General features: G+C 33.5%; 1 protein-coding gene across 1 annotated transcript; it reads left to right on the forward strand.

Annotated features, from left to right (window-relative positions):
• Positions 1 to 21,463, forward strand: LOC130013560 (uncharacterized). Its single transcript, XM_056102250.1, has 9 exons — positions 1 to 125; positions 4,152 to 4,250; positions 17,273 to 17,441; positions 17,784 to 17,883; positions 18,203 to 18,393; positions 18,589 to 18,870; positions 19,211 to 19,367; positions 20,912 to 21,050; positions 21,311 to 21,463. The coding sequence occupies exons 1-9, from the start codon at positions 111 to 113 to the stop codon at positions 21,461 to 21,463; spliced, it is 1,305 nt and encodes a 434-aa protein (XP_055958225.1). The 5' UTR covers positions 1 to 110.
• Positions 21,464 to 22,034: the final 571 nt, after the last annotated feature.

Consider the following 22,034-nt stretch of genomic DNA (forward strand, 5'->3'; position numbering starts at 1 on the left):
ATGGTATAACAAATATATTGTGTTTATCATTTTAAGTGTTGATAGTGTATTCTAAATGATAATGGATTATCCTGGATTATTGTAGTGTGTTTGGATTATAAAAGATAATAATGTCAATAAAACAGGTAAGTTCTAGGTTCATGAAAAATATTATATTTAAAGGGGTGATAGCAAAACATTTCAATCAACTTTTTAGTAAGTTATCATTTACAAAAATATACCCAGTGCAATACTTGTTTTCTCTATCCATACCCTGACATGATTTAATCTTCTTCAAAGTCACAGTTATCTTGGGTACACTCTACTCACTGTTTTTATGTAATCTGTACCCAACATTAATAACCAAACTTCATGCAATCCATAATTATTAACCACACTCTATAGTAGTCAACATTACTAACATCACATACTCTACACAAGATCACTATCAATCATCTATCATACATTTTTAAACAAATCCTACACAACAGTACTAATAATACTTTACAACAGCATTAACAATACTCTACACAGCAGCTCTAACTATACGTAACAGTACTGACTATACTCTACACAGCAGTATAACTATACTCTATGCAACAGTACTAACTATACTCTACACAACAGCACGGACTATACTCTACACAACAACACTGACTATAATCTACATAACAGTACTAACAATACTCTACATAGTAGCACTAACTATACATAACAGTACTGACTATACTCTACACAGCAGTACTGACTTTACACAGTATACTGACTATACTCTACAGAACACAACAGCACTAACTATACTCTACACAACAGTACTGACTATACAGCACTAACTATACTCTACACAACAGTACTGACTATACTCTACATAGTAGTACTTACTATACTCTACACAACAGCACTGACTATACTCTACACAACAGTACTGACTATACTCTACATAACAGTACTTACTATACTCTACACAACAGCACTGACTATACTCTACACAACATATGCCAAATTGTACTAAACCTACTTAATCTAACATTACTTAAAGATGATGCATTAGACATTTATTAACATGACAAGCCCATAATCAAATTTCTAGATCATCAGATGGCAGAGATTTAAATGGATGAGGACACCTGCGAGATTTCAATATTTAACAATAAAATGGACAAACAAGGCTAAGTCACTATTGTCCAGTGACAGTGCTGGCGATAATAAAAAAAATTGGTGCTACATCTTCGAAAACCCATAACTTTGTTCAGAATAAGGTAATTTTTCTGTAATTTTCAATATATTCATTTTTCATTGTCCATTTTTTAATCATTATAGCAAAAACGACCAGCTCTTTGTCTGAATCGTACATAATGCATCTTTAATTACTAAACATTGCTAACTACTGTCTATATTACATTACTTATACTAAACATCAACTACTCTCTAACTTTACTAGCCACATTATTTAAAAATTACATTATAATTAAACCCAACTTAACATCACTAACTACTCTATGGCTTTGGGTGTCTGAATGTGCTTTAGCTCAAAAAGTCTGTCAGTGAGTCAAGTGGCGTGGTTTCCATCCTACACTTGTATGTGACAAGGAGTAGTATTGCCTGCCTAACCCCAAAGGTTTTCTATGGGTCTTCCAGTTTCCTCCCACTTCTAAAGACTCTGTATGTACCAGTGAGTTATTGTTATAACTACTCTGAACTAACCACATTCTACAAAATACAATTTATTACACATTACTCACACTACTAAACAATACTTAGTGCACGGAACTAAACACATTCTTCTACACCTTATTAGCTATTTTTATTTTACACCCATTGCCTACTTAATACCATGATAAAGATGTATCCTATTTACCAGAAAAGAACATCTATTTGATTATTTGGAAGCTTTTAAATTTTATTTCCTGTTTGTGTGTATAATGGTAAATTGGATGCAGTGAAGTGTGACTGATTATACAATAAGATTATGTTTATTGTTTAATCAGGAAACCAGGTAAACACTCAGGTAATCAGATTGATTGAGTTGAACCAGCTGAACAACCTATCCTAATATTGAAGATTACATTAAAACAAACAATGTTATAGAAGAGCAGTGAGATAATGCACTAATAAAATCTAGTATTGATCCATGCAAGAATAGTAGGTTTTATTAATGCATTGATACATACAAGAATATTATGATGAAGGAAGAAGCTGACCTGCCCTCAAGAAAGAGATTTCTAACACCATGTTTTAAAGTGACATTTTTATATACTAGAACTGTTTTATGTTTTTACCCATTTCTTTAAATACTCCTCCATATGCGAATCTTTATTAAATCAACATGTCTATAATATCATGTATAATATATCGGAAACTTTGTCTATCTTTTATCTTTTGTTGCAATAAACAACACCAGCAACATGCAAGAACCCATCAAGTTTATACTGAGCTATTTTATCTATTGGAATTCTGTGTGCTACTGCTATTTCAGACATGGTGCTACAGATATTTTGGAAATGGTATCATATGCTTTTGACAATGGTGTCTTACCATTCTGACAGTGCTGTATTACCATTCTGACAGTGCTGTGTTTCCATTCTGACAGTGCTGTGTTACCATTCTGACAGTGCTCTCTCACCATGCAGACATTGCTGACTTAGATATGCTTGTAGAAGTATTAAGGAGGTCTATAACTGGCTTTCATTATGGTCATATTTTCCCATGTTGACTGCTGAGGGGTTAATTTGTCCTGTTGGCATATTTACTTGTTAAGCGGCGTTTACACGATACAACCAATCCATACAACCGTCGGATGCAACATATTGGACGACCGTTTACACGATACAATGGTTCTATTCGTTGTATGGCAACATTTATTCCTTCTTAGTAACTGAATAAAATGGCAGTAAGACGACACTTCTCACCCCCGTCTTCGTGTAGTGTTGATGCCGTTGGTTCAACAAAGACCTTGCTTCCTATACAGAGTTATTAGATTTTCTAATTCAGTCCAGGATAGGTTTAGATCCATGTTAGAGGACATCAAAGTACTCGAAGCGTCAGAAGAAGACATCTTTAATCAGGAATTCTGGTTGCCAAGTCAGATATGACATTCATACGGCGTATGACGTTGTCTAATATAACGCACTTTGATTGGCTATTGCATGAGTTGGTCGGATGAGAATAGAACTGATCCTATCCATGCAATAAGTCGTCCATCCGACCATTTGTCTGATCAGTTGGTCGGATGCGACGGTTGTATGGATTGATTTTATCGTGTAAATGCCGCTTTAGTCATTTTATATGCCATACAATTTATCCATAAAACACAACAAATATGGCTACATTTACAGTTATGATGTACAAATACACTTAGCAACTGATTTATAAATTTACAAATAATTTGCCAAAATGTGATTATCAAAATCTGAAAAAAGAATCCTGGTGTCTTACCCCTCTAGTAGAGAGAGGGAGGGAGAGAAATGGGGTTTAACGTCCACTTGACACGAACTAGGTCATTTCGGGACTAACATATGGTTTAATTTTATTTCAATAATTCGCTTGCACATAGAGGTCCTTAGCAGTGGGAGGAAACCGGAGAACCCGGAGAAAACCCACGAGGTTGGACAGGTAACCCTTTTCCTTATCACGTACAACCGGGGATTCGAAACCACGCCACTTAACTCAATGACAGGCTTTATGATACAGCGCGCACATGCTAACCATTCGGCCATCCCCCCCCCCCACCCTATTCTAGCAATTGGGTGTTTTATATTTGACAATAGTCTTGTAACCTTTACGGCACTGGTGTCTGATCATTTTTACAATGATTTCTTATCATTTTGGTAGTGGTATCTCACAATTTTCATGGTGGTGTCAGTCTTTATAGCTTGGTCATAGTGTCCTACTATTTTGGAAACTGCTTCCTATTATTCTGGAAATAACGTTCTTCTCTCTGACCTTGTTGTCTTACCATTCTGGCTACTGTGTCATATTATTCTGGCAGTGGTATCCTACTATATTGGCAGTGGTGTGTTACTAATGGTAATGGTGTCTTATCGTTCTAGCTATGGTGTCTAAATTAATATTCCAGCAATGATGTCTTGCTATTGTGGCAATTGTATATTACCATTCTAATAGTGTGTCCAACTTTTTAGGCCAATTGGTTATTTCTTTCATTTATTTTACAGGGTATCCAGCATCGTGTGCTGGTAGCTCAACCAAATGAGTTTGAATTAAAACACCGACCAGATTTTATCACTCATCTACCACCACTTAGTGCTAAACCGGTAAGTTAAATTTAAATTACTTATTCATAAAACTCCCAGGAGATTATATTTTAACCTTCAATTCTTCATCTGATAAATCTTATGCGCTAATATTAATGAAAACCCTTTAAGTGTTGGGTAATTTTTTTGATGGAACTCTTTATAATCTGATTAAATCCAAGCCACAAGATTATTTACTGTCGATATTTTTTGCGTTTTGTTTTCTTAATTAAATGTTAAATAATCGATATGAATACATTTTAGTTTGAATTAAGCAGTGAAAAATTAGATATTGTCTGAAATATATCAATGACTAACAGCAGCTTTAAGTTTGTCATTTGAAAAAAACTGTCACAACCCTTATATTACTGAACACACTGCACATGCCATACAGGCAGTGTCTGTGGTGAACCGATTCTGATATCTACCAGTACTCCAGTCTTCTAGTACTTTCTTCCTGCTCTCAAAATGATTACCAAACCTTTAAAATGTTGAATTCAGGAAGTAAGATTTCAAGTCATACGTACCTAGCAACACCAATGGACAAAAAATGTAAAAAGCTTTTGTAGTGAATTGAGATTTGAGTACAGCTTTGTTTTAAATTTTAAAAAAATGATATACACTGCTTATTACATGAGTTTGTTAAGGACAAGTTGAATAAGTAATCACCATAATATTAACTATGTATTATCTGCATTGATTAATCAATATAAACAAAACCAAAATAATAGATAATGGATACTTTGTGTATTAAGAAAGTTCTATTTTATTTCTGTAATAATTCAACACAAATCAATGAGAAATATTATATAATCAGTAATAAATGGGTAAAAATATTCATAACCATGCTCACAAAGTATTGTCATAAATATAACAAACTTATAGTAATCTTTTAGTCAATTTGAGATATGACTTGGAATTTGTTAAGCAACTTAAAGGAGCTAAATCTGCTAAATCTCTTAAATTTAGGTCAAAATAAACGGTTAATCTGATATGTTATTTCGATTAGTAATTGGGAAAACTATGTAAATTTGAATTTTCATCTGGAAAGAATGATAAGAAGTTGGATTTTTTTTTTTAATTTTAGTATCAATTTTGGCTTAAATCAGTACTTGAACACACATTTGGCTGTATCTAAACTAAACATTGTTTTTTTGAAAGAGTCTAAAATTTTGATAAGATAAATCAAAACACAAAATGTAATCCAATCAATAATTTTATTTTTCTTATCTAAATCAAAGATAGGGAGCTATTTTAATTTTAGTCTGGTAACATTATTGCTTTTCTTGGGGGGGGGGGGGGGGAGGTGGCGAACCTTTCTGGTGGAGTGGGCGGGGACACAAGGATGTGCTAAGCACTTTTCAAACCTTCTTTTGCAGGGAATTTATTTCTAACATTTGTTTTTGTGATACACTCACTTTAGAATTTAGTTGTACATTGCCATAACTTCTGTCTTTCGCCCACACCCTCTATTGAATACTTATATGCTTTCTTTAGTGACACAAAGAAAGATGTCAAATTTCCAACAAAAGTCTGAGTTATTGCCCTTGATCACATCATGAAATATTGTAAACTCTGTAGGGACAAAATTTATCAGCCAATTTAAGACCCCAATTGTTTTGAATTTATTAATGATCTTCATATTTAATGATGTTCTAAATCTTTTTTGAGAAGAACTGGTACCGTGTTCAACTAGGAGGTAAATTAAAAAACACAACACAATTTATATGGAATACAATTACTGGTTAATCCACATATAGCACAATGTTTCGACAAGTATTCTCTTATCGTTATCAAGTACAAATGATTGTACTTGATAACGATAAGAGAATACTTGTCGAAACGTCGTGCTATATGTGTATAATCCAGTGATAGTATTCCATATAAATTGTGTTGTGTTTTTTAATGTGCTCAATCACTAAATGCCACTCAAGGATTATAAGCAAGTAAATTGTTGTTGTAGTTTGGTGTTCCAAGAATGGTAACCTAAACCTGGTTGCTGACTGCAAAGGGCCCACATAGAGTTCAAGCTTTAGGGCCCCAAAAATGTAGGTTTGCCCCAGAGCGCATTGACTTAATGTTCAACATTATTTACTTTAAATCCACCCTTCTAATTTAAACAGTTGTCAATCCAGACTAAAAAAAAAAAAAAATCTTTTATAAAGAAAAAAAAAGTTTTGATATATTCTCCTTTAACCATTATTTACATAACCTCCAAATATTTATGTGTAAATGATTTATTGAGAAATATACCTAGGCATATTGAAGTACCTTATCAATATGTACTCTTTATATATAACTACAGTCAATAAATCAGTATAATACTTAATAGATCTTAGTTTAACATATAACTTATCCTAGAGATATAAAATATTAAAATAGAAGAAAAAAAATATCAAAAAAATTTCAAAAAAATTAATAATAATACATACATTGTGATTGATTTTAAAGAGTGCAATCATTATGAAATGAAATGAAATGAAATGAAATGGGGTTTAATGTCCTACTGTTCTGCTCCAACGGGGCTAATGAAGACAGGCATAAAACCATACAGTGTGCCCTGAGGAAAATTTTGCTCGGACAGTGGTGCTATGCTCTACTCTTATATCGAATCCCAACTGCCAAGGGTTCTTTTTCGTAGACACCCATGTGTACACAGGACCTTGGTTTTTCTATATGTTGCCCCTTGTGGGGTCCTCTGTCCTGCACCACTGACAATGGGGAACCACACCAGAAAATCTAGATGAACTTTCTCGGCCAACACTGGGATCGAGCACGAAACCTCCAGGTTAGCAAGCCAACATCTTACACAAACATTGGATTGGACTTGTGGTTTACAAAGAAAGCTGATCTTTGACTAATCAGCTATGACGTCTATAACATGTGGGATGAAAAATATAGGTATCTAACCAATAGGCTACTACCTTGTTGTAAACCTTCAGATAAGACGTATTGATACATGGATAAAACATACAATACAAGAAAGATATGTTGTCGATAAATTTCATATTTTAACAGATTGGGGGGAGATTGAAATAGGAGAATGGAGGGAGTGGGAAGGGGAGAGGGGTACACTACCCATTTACGATACACTGTTTAATTGACAAACTGTTTTAACAACGTTTAATAACTTCTGTTGCCAGATCAAGATCAATGACTTGAATTATCTTGAGGACTTTGTTTAACTAGTGATACAACTATTAGTATAGGTAACAACCAAAAAATACAATTAACATAACACTAGCAAGTAGTCATAACAACCAAACTACTGACTGTATTTGTCTTTTCAAAATTAGAGAACAATAGGGCTATACTATATACCAGAAAAACACCGAAAAACACCGGAAAACAATGGAAAACTACCGGAAAACTACCGGAAAACAACCGGAAAACACCATGTTATACTGAATACCGGAAAACACCGGAAAAACACTAAATACCAGAAAACACACTAAATACCGGAAAACATCCTGCATAGGTAACTCAGAACCTGGCCCTCTGGAAAACACGGGAAAAACCTGACCCTAAACCTAACCCACTGCTGGTCCTCTGGAAAACACCGGAAAAACCTAACCCTACCAACAATAACCCTAACTCTCCGCAAACATAGGATCAGGCTCTTTGTACCTATTTAGGGTGTTTTCCGGTATTTAGTGTGTTTTCCGGTATTTAGTGGTTTTCCGGTGTTTTCCAGTATTCAGTATAACACAGTGTTTTCCGGTTGTTTTCCGGTATTTTCCGGTTGTTTTCCGGTATATTGTATTGCCGAGAACAATATGTAATGATTAGGACTATATTGTGGATCTTTCTGTTAATGATGGATATGCTACTTCATATTACAGTATAACAAATTGTCATGTAACATTATAATTAATGGATAAAATTGGAGTCGGATAAAATTTTGTTTTACCATATTAAATACAAAATTGCCTAAGTAAAATGATGTACAATGTTCCTATAAAGGCCTTAAACATCACTTTATCATTTAATTCATTGCACTAAATTTATTATTGCCTAAGTAAACTGATGTACTTATAAAGACCTATAATGGCCTTAAACATCCTTTAGTCATTTAATTCATTACACTAGATTTATTATTAAACATAACAGAGAAATTATTGTGAAGTACTATCAAAAGAATCACAGTAATAGTTTTCCTTCTTCTTGTTGACAGGTTTAACATCCATTTTCACCCATGGTGATATCACAGACAATACAGTAATAGTTAATAGATCTTTCTTTAAATAAAAAAAAACAACATGATCAAATGTTACATAGTTAATAGATCTTCCTTTAAACCCGTCTTCTTTAGCCCAGTTGGAACAGAACAGTAGGACGTTAAACTCCATTCATTTCATTTCTTCCTTTAAATAAAATAAGTACAATCGTACTATGGACCAGGAACTGACCATGTTGGATGAAATTCAAAAATCTAATTTACCAAATCAATGCATAATGGTTCAAAGAACAAGCATGCCAATTTTCATGTCTATCGGACCCGAATTGACGGAACTTTACGATTTTCCGAAGAGCGCCACCCAAGAAGAACAAGACGAAGAAGAACAAGATGAGAAGCGGTTAGCGACCAGTTCCTTGCTAAAAAAAAAACAACACTATCAAATGTTACATGATTAATAAATGTTCTTTTAAATAAAAACAAAACTATTAAATGTTACATAGTTAATAGATCTTCCTTTAAATAAAAAAAAACATGCAAAGAGTTTACGTAGGTATAGCTTATCTATGAGACAAGAAGATATTATTATCATCATGTTTCCTAGTTATTATCAAGTATTGACAACTTTCTTACCATAGATAAAAGGGTTTCAATAACCTCTTTAAATATATTAAAACTGTCTCTTACCTTTTTATGTCTACCTGATAATCCATTAAGTTGCCTTTTTTCCAAATCTTATCTTGACACATGTGTTGAAAAGAATTCAGAGCTCCTGGACGTGGGCTTAATACGGAGTATTTCAAGTCTATATAATGACCTATCACCTGAAATTATAATATTAAAAAGGTGTGAAACCATGTAACTAAATTCTGAACTTTTGCAAATCACATCATCAGAACCCCCATGCTTCTCACCATCAGAACTGCTTTACAGACTTCCCCACCAGATCAACCTCACATCTCACCAATAGAAACTTTTCCCATCAGAACCTGTTTCCATCTCACCATCAGAACTTCTTGGCATTTCACCATCAGGACCTCTTCACATCTCACCATGAGAACCTCTTCACATATCACCATGAGAACCTCTTCACATATCACCATCACAACCTCTTCACATATCAGCATGACAACCTCTTCACATATCACTATGACAACCATGAGCACCTCTTCACATATTACCATCAGAACCTCTTCACATATATCTATCAGAACCACTTCACATCTTTGCAGCAGTACCTCTTCTGATCTCCCTATCAGAACCTCTTCACATATCTCTATCGAGAGAGAGAGAGAAATGGGGTTTAACGTCCACTCGACACAAACTAGGTCATTTCGGGACTAACATGGTTTAATTTTATTTCAATAATTCGCTTGCGCATAGGGGTCTTTAGCAGTGGGAGGAAACCGGAGGACCCGGAGAAAACCCACGAGGTTGGACAGGCCATATCTCTATCAGAACCTCTTGCCATCAAACCCTCTTTACATATCACCATCAGAACCTCTTCCCATCAGAACTTATTCGCATCTCAATGTCAGAAACTCTTCACATCTCAATGTCAGAAACTCTTCACATCTCAATGTCAGAACCTCTCCACATCTCGCCAACAGAACCTCTCCACATCTCATCATCAGAACCTCTCCACATCTCATCATCAGAACCTCTCCACATCTCATCATCAGAACATCTCCACATCTCATCATCAGAACATCTCCACATCTCATCATCAGAACCTCTTCACATCTCATCATCAGAACATCTTCACATCTCATCATCAGAACCTCTCCACATCTCATCATCAGAAATTATTCGCATCTCTTCACATCTCACCAACAGAACCTCTCCACATCAGAACCTCTTCACATCTCACCACCAGAACCTTTTCATCTCTCACACCATCAAGAATTTAAAAAAATATATTTGCTATTACATTAATTCAGGTTAATCTCAAATTAAATATTGTTTATAAAAGGCTTGTACTCAATACCCTCAGAAAGTGAAGTGTGGATATTTTAAAGTTTACCCCAATAATCAAAGCTTTATATCACTGGCATGAACATATAAGTCGTTATTGTGTGTATGTATTTTATAGTAGAGATATATTAAGTTTGTAGATCATTGTTATTCTAGATAATTATTACCACCTCCCTGTTTCTTCTACAATTGTCAACTTTCTAATTTATTACCTTATACAATAACATGTACTGGTATATACATGTTGGCATTCAAGTACCCACTCACATATAGATTTCATATTGGATTTAAATTAGAAGTATTATTGATAAAATATTTAGATATTTTGACAAGATTAGCTGACATATATAAACAGATGTTTATTGATATCTAATTTTATTTTGGATAAGCAGGAATTATGGTTCTTGTTTTTAAATCTAGCTCAGTTGCGATATTTCTGGAGGGTTGCAAGATTTGTTTTTCGTATGTGTACAAATTGATAACCATACAGTGTGCCCTGAGGAAAATTTTGCTCGGACAGTGGTGCTATGCTCTACTCTTATATCGAATCCCAACTGCCAAGGGTTCTTTTTTGTAGACACCAATGTGTACACAGGACCTTGGTTTTTCTATATGTTGCCCCTTGTGGGGTCCTCTGTCCTGCACCACTGACAATGGGGAACCACACCAGAAAATCTAGATGAACTTTCTCGGCCAACACTGGGATCGAGCACGGAACCTCCAGGTTAGCAAGCCAACATCTTACACAAACATTGGATTGGACTTGTGGTTTACAAAGAAAGCTGATCTTTGACTAATCAGCTATGACGTCTATAACATGTGGGATGAAAAATATAGGTATCTAACCAATAGGCTACTACCTCGTTGTAAACCTTCAGATAAGACTTATTGATACATGGATAAAACATACAATACAAGAAAGATATGTTGTTGATAAATTTCATATTTTAACAGATTGGGGGGAGATTGAAATGGGAGAATAGAGGGAGTGGAAAGTGGAGAGGGGTACACTACCCATTTACAATACACTGTTTAATTGACAAACTGTTTTAACAATGTTTAATAACTACTGTTGCCAGATCAAGATCAATGACTTGAATTATCTTGAGGTACTTTTCCGGTTGTTTTCCGGTATTTTCCGGTTGTTTTCCAGTATATTGTATTGCCGAGAACTATATGTAATGAATTGTCATGTAACATTATAATTAATGGATAAAATTGGAGTCAGATAAAATTTTGTTTTACCATATTAAATACAAAATTGCCGAAGTAAAATGATGTACAATGTTCCTATAAAGGCCTTAAACATCACTTTATCATTTAATTCATTGCACTAAATTTATTATTGCCTAAGTAAAATGATGTACTTCTAAAGGCCTTAAACATCTTTTGGTCATTTAATTCATGCCACTAAATTTATTATTAAACTTAACAGAGTGAAGTTATTGTGAACAAGTATATGATGAGTATTTAAGAAAAACGAAGTGCTATGAAAAGAATCACAGTAATAGTTTTTCTTCTTCTTCTTGACAGGTTTAACATACATTTTCACCCAGGGTGACATCACAGACAATACAGTAATAGTTTAATAGATCTTATTTTAAATAAAACAAACCAACACTATCAAATGTTTCATAGTTTCATCCTTTAAACCGTCTTCATTAGTCCAGTTGGAGCATAACAGTAGGACGTTGTTAAACTCCATTCATTTCATTTCTTCCTTTAAATAAAACTAGTATAATCATACTATGGACCAGGAACTGACCATATTCTTGGATGAAATTTAAAAATCTAATTCACCAAATCGATGCAGAATGGTTCAAAGAACAAGCATGCCAATTTTCATGTCTATCGGACCCGAATTGACGGAACTTTACGATTTTCCGAAGAGCCCTACCCAAGAAGAACAAGACGAAGAAGAACAAGATGAGAAGCGGTTAGCGACCAGTTCCTTGCTAAAAAAAACCAACACTATCAAATGTTACATGATTAATAAATGTTCTTTTAAATAAAAACAAAACTATTAAATGTTACATAGTTAATAGATCTTCCTTTAAATAAAAAAAAACATGCAAAGAGTTTACGTAGGTATAGCTTATCTATGAGACAAGAAGATATTATTATCATCATGTTTCCTAGTTATTATCAAGTATTGACAACTTTCTTACCATAGATAAAAGGGTTTCAATAACCTCTTTAAATATATTAAAACTGTCTCTTACCTTTTTATGTCTACCTGATAATCCATTAAGTTGCCTTTTTTCCAAATCTTATCTTGACACATGTGTTGAAAAGAATTCAGAGCTCCTGGACGTGGGCTTAATACAGAGTATTTCAAGTCTATATAATGACCTATCACCTGAAATTATAATATTAAAAAGGTGTGAAACCATGTAACTAAATTCTGAACTTTTGCAAATCACATCATCAGAACCCCCATGCTTCTCACCATCAGAACTGCTTTACAGACTTCCCCACCAGATCAACCTCACATCTCACCAATAGAAACTTTTCCCATCAGAACCTGTTTCCATCTCACCATCAGAACTTCTTGGCATTTCACCATCAGGACCTCTTCACATCTCACCATGAGAACCTCTTCACATATCACCATGAGAACCTCTTCACATATCACCATCACAACCTCTTCACATATCAGCATGACAACCTCTTCACATATCACTATGACAACCATGAGAACCTCTTCACATATTACCATCAGAACCTCTTCACATATATCTATCAGAACCACTTCACATCTTTCCAGCAGTACCTCTTCTGATCTCCCTATCAGAACCTCTTCACATATCTCTATCGAGAGAGAGAGAGAAATGGGGTTTAACGTCCACTCGACACAAACTAGGTCATTTCGGGACTAACATGGTTTAATTTTATTTCAATAATTCGCATGCGCATAGGGGTCTTTAGCAGTGGGAGGAAACCGGAGGACCCGGAGAAAACCCACGAGGTTGGACAGGCCATATCTCTATCAGAACCTCTTGCCATCAAACCCTCTTTACATATCACCATCAGAACCTCTTCCCATCAGAACGTATTCGCATCTCAATGTCAGAAACTCTTCACATCTCAATGTCAGAACCTCTCCACATCTCACCAACAGAACCTCTCCACATCTCATCATCAGAACCTCTCCACATCTCATCATCAGAACCTCTCCACATCTCATCATCAGAACATCTGCACATCTCATCATCAGAACATCTCCACATCTCATCATCAGAACCTCTTCACATCTCATCATCAGAACATCTTCACATCTCATCATCAGAACCTCTCCACATCTCATCATCAGAAATTATTTGCATCTCTTCACATCTCACCAACAGAACCTCTCCACATCAGAACCTCTTCACATCTCACCACCAGAATCTTTTCATCTCTCACACCATCAAGAATTTAAAAAAATATATTTGCTATTACATTAATTCAGGTTAATCTCAAATTAAATATTGTTTATAAAAGGCTTGTACTCAATACCCTCAGAAAGTGAAGTGTGGATATTTTAAAGTTTACCCCAATCATCAAAGCTTTATATAACTGGCATGAACATATAAGTCATTATTGTGTGTATGTATTTTAAAGTAGAGATATATTAAGTTTGTAGATCATTGTTATTCTAGATAATTATTACCACCTCCCTGTTTCTTCTACAATTGTCAACTTTCTAATTTGTTACCTTATACAATAACATGTACTGGTATATACATGTTGGCATTCAAGTACCCACTCACATATAGATTTCATATTGGATTTAAATTAGAAGTATTATTGATAAAATATTTATATATTTTGACAAGATAAGCTGACATATATAAACAGATATGTTTATTGATATCTAATTTTATTTTGGATAACCAGGAATTATGGTTCTTGTTCTTAAATCTAGCTCAGTTGCGATATTTCTGGAGGGTTGCAAGATTTGTTTTTCGTATGTGTACAAATTGATAGTGCACAACAAAATTAGTCTATTGGTAGATGCTGCCCAGGCAAAATCCAAACAGAAAAAAATTACTGTATGTTGGTATCAACTTGACCACAGTATTGTGTTAACTGGTTTGAGTGGGAGATAATTATTATTTGTGACCTGAGATCAAATATTTGAAGTATTGGTGACAATATAAACATTCTTTATTTTGTACAATAGTCGAAGACCTTGAAGTAAATAAAACCTACTCTTGTCTTATCTTTGGTTTCACCTCTGACCTTTGTTACTATTCCTACATATAGGCTAAACTATTTATAATAATAATGCCTATAGTATTCATATATGTCAAAATCTTCTGTGTACTTTTATGATCATTGAATATGAGTTTGAAAAGAAAAAATGTCAATATTATAAGAAAATTAATAACCCTTTCCAAATACATTCAGATAGACAAAAATTATAAGAATAATACCAAATTGTTTGATATGTCACAACAGTATTTCAAGGGCCAGTTCTTGGAGGCCATCAAAAGTCTTATTTTCTGACACACACAATTACTGACACAATCAACAAAAATGATATGTTTGGGTTATTTAAATCTGTTTATAGATACCTTTAAGTCATATAATAATTTTGCCTAAAAGTCTAATTTTTATTTAACAAAAAATATTGAAATCTAGTAGAAATCTATATGTAATAAATGATAAGGTGTAAACATATATGAGCAGTATGGTGTTAAATATATGATCACAGTTCACCTATAAGTACATGATATTTACCTGTATGCAAGGGTGATTGAAAATAAAGTGATATTAATGAAATATATTGAGTGACACTTAACCTATGGCAGGGAGTAATGAAGTAGAACTTGTAACTGTAATACTTCATTTATTACAGTCGATATCTTTATATCATTCTGTATATTCCACATTGTTATCTTTATATTATGATCTATATTCCACAGTATTATCTTTATATCATAGGCTATATTCCGCATTCCACAGTATTTTCTTTATATCATGCTGAATATTCCACAATATTATCTTTATATCATGCTGAATATTCCACAGTATTCTCTTTATATCATGGTATTCCACAGTATTATCTTGATATCATGATGAATATTCCACAGTATTATCATTATATCATGATGAATATCCCACAGTATTATCTTTATAGTATTATCTTTATTCCATGATGAATATCCCACAGTATTATATTTAAATCCTGTTGTATATCATGCTGGATATTTTATATTCCACAGTATTTTCATTATATCATACTGAATATTCAACAGTATTATCTGTATATCATTGTATATATTCCACAGTATTATCTTTATATCATGCTGGATATTTTACAGTATTTTATTTAAATCCTGTTGTATATTCCACAGCATTATATTTATATCATGCTGCATATTTCACATTATTATCTTTAAATCCTGTTGTATATTTCACAGTATTAGATTCATGGTCTATCTGGTCCTTCCACAAATATTTGATTTTGAATATTTAATCAATGTCATTCATTATATTTTTGTTAGTCTTTGTTATTTGATGTTGATGTTATTCCGTTTTATGTTTCCTGAAGGAAATATTTACAAATATTAATTAAATGAAATCCACTAATGTTCTAATAAAATCAAACAGATAAAGGGAAACATGTTGATATGAAATAAACCACCTAAAATACTCTAGAAATTATTTATATCAAATGAATCAAATATTTGAATAGCATTTGGAAAGGACTGACAATAAAATTAAAAAAAAAATAGCAATTGCCAACAGAAAATAACAATATAAGTCTATTTCCATTTTAGCTATATTCATCATATTGGATACACAATCATGCTTGATTTCATTTTATAAATGATCAAATCACTTATAATTCTGTTAGTGTTTGCCAAAGTAAGAACCTCTTTGAATATCCATTTGTCTATTCTGAATTACAAAATTATTCCATATTTCTTAAAATAATAAAGAGATCAAAGAGATTCATGGAATATTAAGACAAATGTCTGAGAAGATTTGAGTTAATGAAACGTGAAATAGTATAGTATTAATTCAAGTAAAATGACCGTATGTTATTTGTGTATGAATGGCCGACATGCACCAATGATATACGATGACGGTAATAATGTAAGGAAATCACCGCTATGATGAGTTATGATTGAATATTGTTGTCAGATTTGAATAATTTAAGGAAATTAGAAATCTATTCACCAATTGTTGTGGATTAATCATATATTGATTATTGATCTGTTGTCGACTAACGAGCTGATTAAAGATGATTGATGGCATTATGATAGACTCAAGGTCCAGTGACATATTGTCAGCTTTTTCATTCTGGTTTAAATTACAGATGTGCAATCAGAATGTTCAAAACAAAATCTTAAATTTCTTACTGTCATGGTCTCTAGCTTTAAAATGCTATTTTGCTCTCCAGCTAAAGAAGTTTACTGCCCTTGATGGGAATTGAATTTGTCGTTTAAGAGCAAAAGTAAATTTGTAATTTGTAATCCATCTGGTAAGAGAGAAATAAGAGACAATTTGTTCACGATCCCAATCATGCATTTTTCAGACAATATCTAATTTTTTACGACTTAATCCACATTTAATTAAACATACATTATGCAAGAGCTAAATCAGTATTGCCGATATTCAGACAATATCTAATTTTTTATGACTTAATCCAAATTTAATTAAACATACATTATGCAAGAGCTTAATCTGGCTTGTTTATAGGTTTAGAGGACGTTCCATTAAATGGAATTGAACCATTTGTGGACTGATTTCCTTTTAAAGATAGAATTGTCTGTTTTCGAGTGATTCAAGATCCCTCAAAAGGCATATAATGACTTTAATAACAGCTCTAGAATAATATACTTTTTTGTGAAAAGCACATTAAAATATTGGTCTATTTTATAAGTTGAAATATTTTCAGCCCGCCTTCAGTGAAAAACCCAAGATCTTAGAAAGAGGCTCATACACTAAAGCATCACCAGTGAAAGAAAAGAAACATTTCCGTAAAGTTAGCGATGCCATTGGTAATAATTACAGTCCCGGGGCAAGACATATTACAACAGCACAGATCTATGAAGCCACACGATTTGGTGAGTCTTATTTATATGATGAGCTAGGAACTTTTCTTGGCCATTTCTTTTTATTTTCGAGGGAGAGAGGTACAAGAAGCAGTGGCATTGGTTTTCAAGAGCTTTTACTAGCTGGTTGTTGATAACCTACTTTTGTTTTGGTAATCATTGAGCTAAAGAGATACAAAAACCTTTGATCTACTTCACATGCACTATCAGCCAGACCAAGCTCTAGGATGACACTATCCTTTACCTCAGGAGTTTAATTCATCATTCCCACCTTGAAACACTTTAACATAAATCTGACTTTAGTTGAAATTGTTTTATTGGAATTGTAAAAAAAATATTGTTGTATTGTGATAGCATATACAGTGGAGGAAATGCATTATTTATCGCCACGACAACAACATTTGACCAATGGAAATTCTCATCAACCAATATTATCTATACATGAAAGACAAAGGTAAATCTACAAAATATATTTTGTGTAAATATTAAATGAAATAAAAAAGTTTAATATTGGCAGACCAAAACTTTGTTTAATGTGCTGAAAAGTAAATTTTTTTATTTATTTGACTATAAGTATATTTTATTTTTATTTAGTTTGTGTTTGTATTTTCATATTTAAAACAAATATAAAGTAATTCAGAAACACAGCAAATCTTTTATTGATTCATCTTCCATTATTTTCTTTGAGTCATATTTTTAAAATGTTAATGATTCACAAGTGGTTATCATTGATTGACATAGTCAGGATGTATAATTGTATTAATAATCTTCAGATCTTCCACTGAGTTAATAGATGTAAATATCAACCCCCTAGAAAATCAGAATGGGGAGAAAATACCCCCTCATTTGTCAAATCATAAAACACCGGCTGAGAATGGTTACTATAGTACAACAACACTGCCACCTATCATTGGATCATCAGCATTACCCAGTGAAGCAGATTATATTGGCAGCTATCAGTTTGGTAAAAACAAAATTATGATATTTATTAAATTTAATTAGACATTTTAAAAAAGCATAATATATGTCGACAAGTATCAGTTTTGGTACAAAAAATTCAATAATTAGTAAATTTATTTAGTAATAGTAGCATTGGAGTAAAGACATTAAGGATGCAGGCCTTTGCTTGAAGTAACTAGACCAATATGAATCATTTTAGGAACCTCTGATCCTAGTCAAATAGTAGAGGATGCTGAAGAAGCAACAGAAACTACTTCACAAGGACCAGCAACACCAGCACCATCACCTGCTTCAGGTAGTCCCGTAGAGATACCAACAACTCCAGTAACAGCTTCAGTCAGTCCTATAGAAATACCAACAACCCCTGTGGAACTTATGTCTCCAAGAGATGGTGCAGAAACAGAAGAAAGTTATGATAGTGGAAGACCTCCATCAGGTTTTGTACCTGATATGTCTGTTGTTTTTGAAGCTCTTACACCAGGTTTGTTTTTCATGAAAATGTTTTGTATGCTATGAAACATATGACATGTTCTTGTTGGGAGTAGTCCTACTGTGATGTTAATGCAACCTGAAAGAGATCCATACAGATGTATATGGAAATGAATGTAAACTGCCATAAATAAAGTTTTCGATGTGTTTTCCATCTTTATCCCACTGATAAGGACTTCTAGACACAAGTCAGTTAATCCAGAAAGTCTTTGTCCAGTGGACATTGAACATTATTTCTCTCTCATGAAGAAAGCTCTATTTTATTTACCGAAAAAAATTACTTTGTTAGTCCCACATTAACCAAAGTCAAATAGAAATCTTTTATTTTTCAGGATCTGAGTTATATCAAGATGATGATTATTTTGACGAAACAAATCGTGAACATGATTTTAGAACTCAGGCTGTTTTAGATGTTTTGTTTCCACCTTATTTTTATTCTACACATGGTTTATCACGTCCTAGTACTCCTGATGAACTTGATTTACAAAGGTAAGAAATTAACTTAAACCTACAACATTTTGATTCAAATAGCAATCTGGATGGAAGGGGACTGAAGCTCTGTTGGCTAGTTTATTTTTATGGAGATGTTTTGAATCAGAATTAAAATATTGATTTACAGAGATACAAAACCCAAGTGATTTGTACCTTTTACAAAGTTGATAGTTTACAATGGTTTGATATTAGTTTAGATTGGTGAAACATTAGGTTGCAATGACTAGACATTAGATTACAATGGAGACATTGAGTTGCAATGGTTAGACATTGGATTACAATGGTGAGACATTGGATTACAATGGTTAAATGAAATGAAATGGGGTTTAACGTCCTACTGTTCTGCTCCTATACTGGGCTAATGAAGACGGGCATATGCCATACAGTGTGCTATGGGGGAAATTTTGCCCGGGCAGCGGCACTATCGCCTACTCGTATATCGAATTACAACTGCCAAGGGATCTTTTACGTGCATTCCAATGTTTACACGGGACCTCGGTTTTTCGTCTCATCCGAAGGACTAGACAGCTGTCCTTGTCAGACCCTCCGTCCTGCATCACTGACAAGGGGAAACCACGTCGGAAAATCGGGATGAACTTTCTCGGCCAATGCAGGGATCGAACACCCCACCTCCAGGCTAGCGAGCCAGCGCCTTACCCACCTAGCCACCGTGGCTACCTACAATGGTTAAACATTGGATTACAATGGTGAGACATTGGATTAAAATGGTGAGACATTGGATTACAATGGTGAGACATTGGATTACAATGGTGATACATTGGATTACAATGGTTAGACATTGAATTACAATGTTATACATTGAATTACAATGTTATACATTGAATTACAACATTGGATTACAATGGCTAGACATTGGGTTACAATGGTTATCCATTGGGTTACAATGGTTATCCATTGGGTTACATTGGTTAACCATTGGGTTACAATGGCTAGACATTGGATTACAATGGTGATACATTGGATTACAATGGTGATACATTGGATTACAATGGTTAGACATTGGATTACAATGGTTAGACATTGGATTACAATGGTTAAACATTGGATTACAATGGTTAGACATTGGATTACAATGGTTAGACATTGGATTACAATGTTAGACATTGGATTACAATGTTAGACATTGGATTACAATGTTAGACTTTGGGTTAAAATGGCTAGACATAGGGTTACAATAGTTAGACATTGGATTACAATGTTGAAACATTGGGTTACAATGGAGAGACATTGGAATGCAATGGAGAGGCATTGGAATGCAATGCTGACATTGAGTTGTAATAATTAGATACTGATTGACACTAGTGAGACATTGATTTATGATGGTGAAACATTGATTCACATTGGAGAGACATTGATTTACAACAATCAGACATTGATTTACAATAGTCAGTCATTGATTTACAATAGTCAGACATTGATTTACAATTGTGAGGTATTGAAGACATTGATATACAATAGTGTCTTATTAATAAATGTATAATAAAAAATAGATATATAAATTTTCAAACTATTTATTCCAGATATTACAAACTTGTAGATAAAGCTATAGAACCACACATGGTAGCACCTATTACCCAGGAAACATTTGATGGTTTATATCAATTTGTTCCTAAAACTTTACGATCTGATTTCCCTAAAGCAACAAACGAATTTTTAAAGGTAATGTTTAATTTGTTAATAAAAAATGTACCATGAAAAATGGTTAGCTATGTGAACACCTCAAATAAAGAAGAAGGAATATCAGGTGTTTTAGAGAAAGTAAACATACCCTACCCCATGTACTACACCTACCGCTAATTAAAGCTAACTGGTATTGCATTAGAGATTTAACTTTTATGGTATAAAAGTTTACATGGAATTCAAAATCTGAATCCTTTTTAATTCCAAACGTTTTGGATATATTTATTTTCATTTTTAAGGAAATGGAGAGTGATTATACATTTGCTGTAAGACAGGCTATTCTAGACTACTTATTGTTAGATCCAGTTGAGCAGGAAAGACTGGGTATTCCATTACCTCCAAAGGTAAATGACTTGAATTTAAAAGCATCTTCCCATGAAAATATTCTTTAAAATCATTTGTTAGATAATGTCCAGTCAAACAATTTTCTTAAAGTGGTGTAATCATGAGGAAAATTTCATATTTATTTTTATGATGTTTTCCATTCTCATCCTGACATTCCATTTTCCTTTGTATCTATACTTGAAAAACATCATATGTTATAACAAAAGAAGTGTGTGGGTTTATACCAAGTCCTAGAAGAAAGAGAGAGAGAGAGAAATGGGGTTTAATGTCCACACAACACAAACTAAGTCATTTTGGGACTAACATATGGTTCAATTTTTTTTTCAATAATTCACTTGCGCTAGGGGTCTTCGGAAGGCGGAGGAAACCGTAGGACCAGGAAAAACCCACAAGGTTTGACAGGCGACCCTACTTGTCATATACAAACTGGGAATCAAAACCATGCCACTTGACTCAATGACAGATCTTATGATTTCATGCGCACGCATTAAACCACTAGACCCCCCCACCCACCCACTCCTAGAAGAAAGTATATATAATTTACTATGTTATTCCTGTATCTTTCATCATAATTAGGTATCATTTTATACTATATTTGATTTTATAATATGTGTCCTC

This window comes from Patella vulgata, chromosome 7, assembly GCF_932274485.2.
Source record: "Patella vulgata chromosome 7, xgPatVulg1.2, whole genome shotgun sequence".
NCBI classification, from domain to species: domain Eukaryota; kingdom Metazoa; phylum Mollusca; class Gastropoda; family Patellidae; genus Patella; species Patella vulgata.

Excerpts from the sequence above, each read along its gene's own strand:
- LOC130013560 (XM_056102250.1), top strand. Across the intron at positions 4,251-17,272 it reads CACCACTTAGTGCTAAACCG|CCCGCCTTCAGTGAAAAACC; the intron begins GTAAGTTAAATT and ends AAATATTTTCAG. Across the intron at positions 17,884-18,202 it reads TCTATACATGAAAGACAAAG|ATCTTCCACTGAGTTAATAG; the intron begins GTAAATCTACAA and ends AATAATCTTCAG.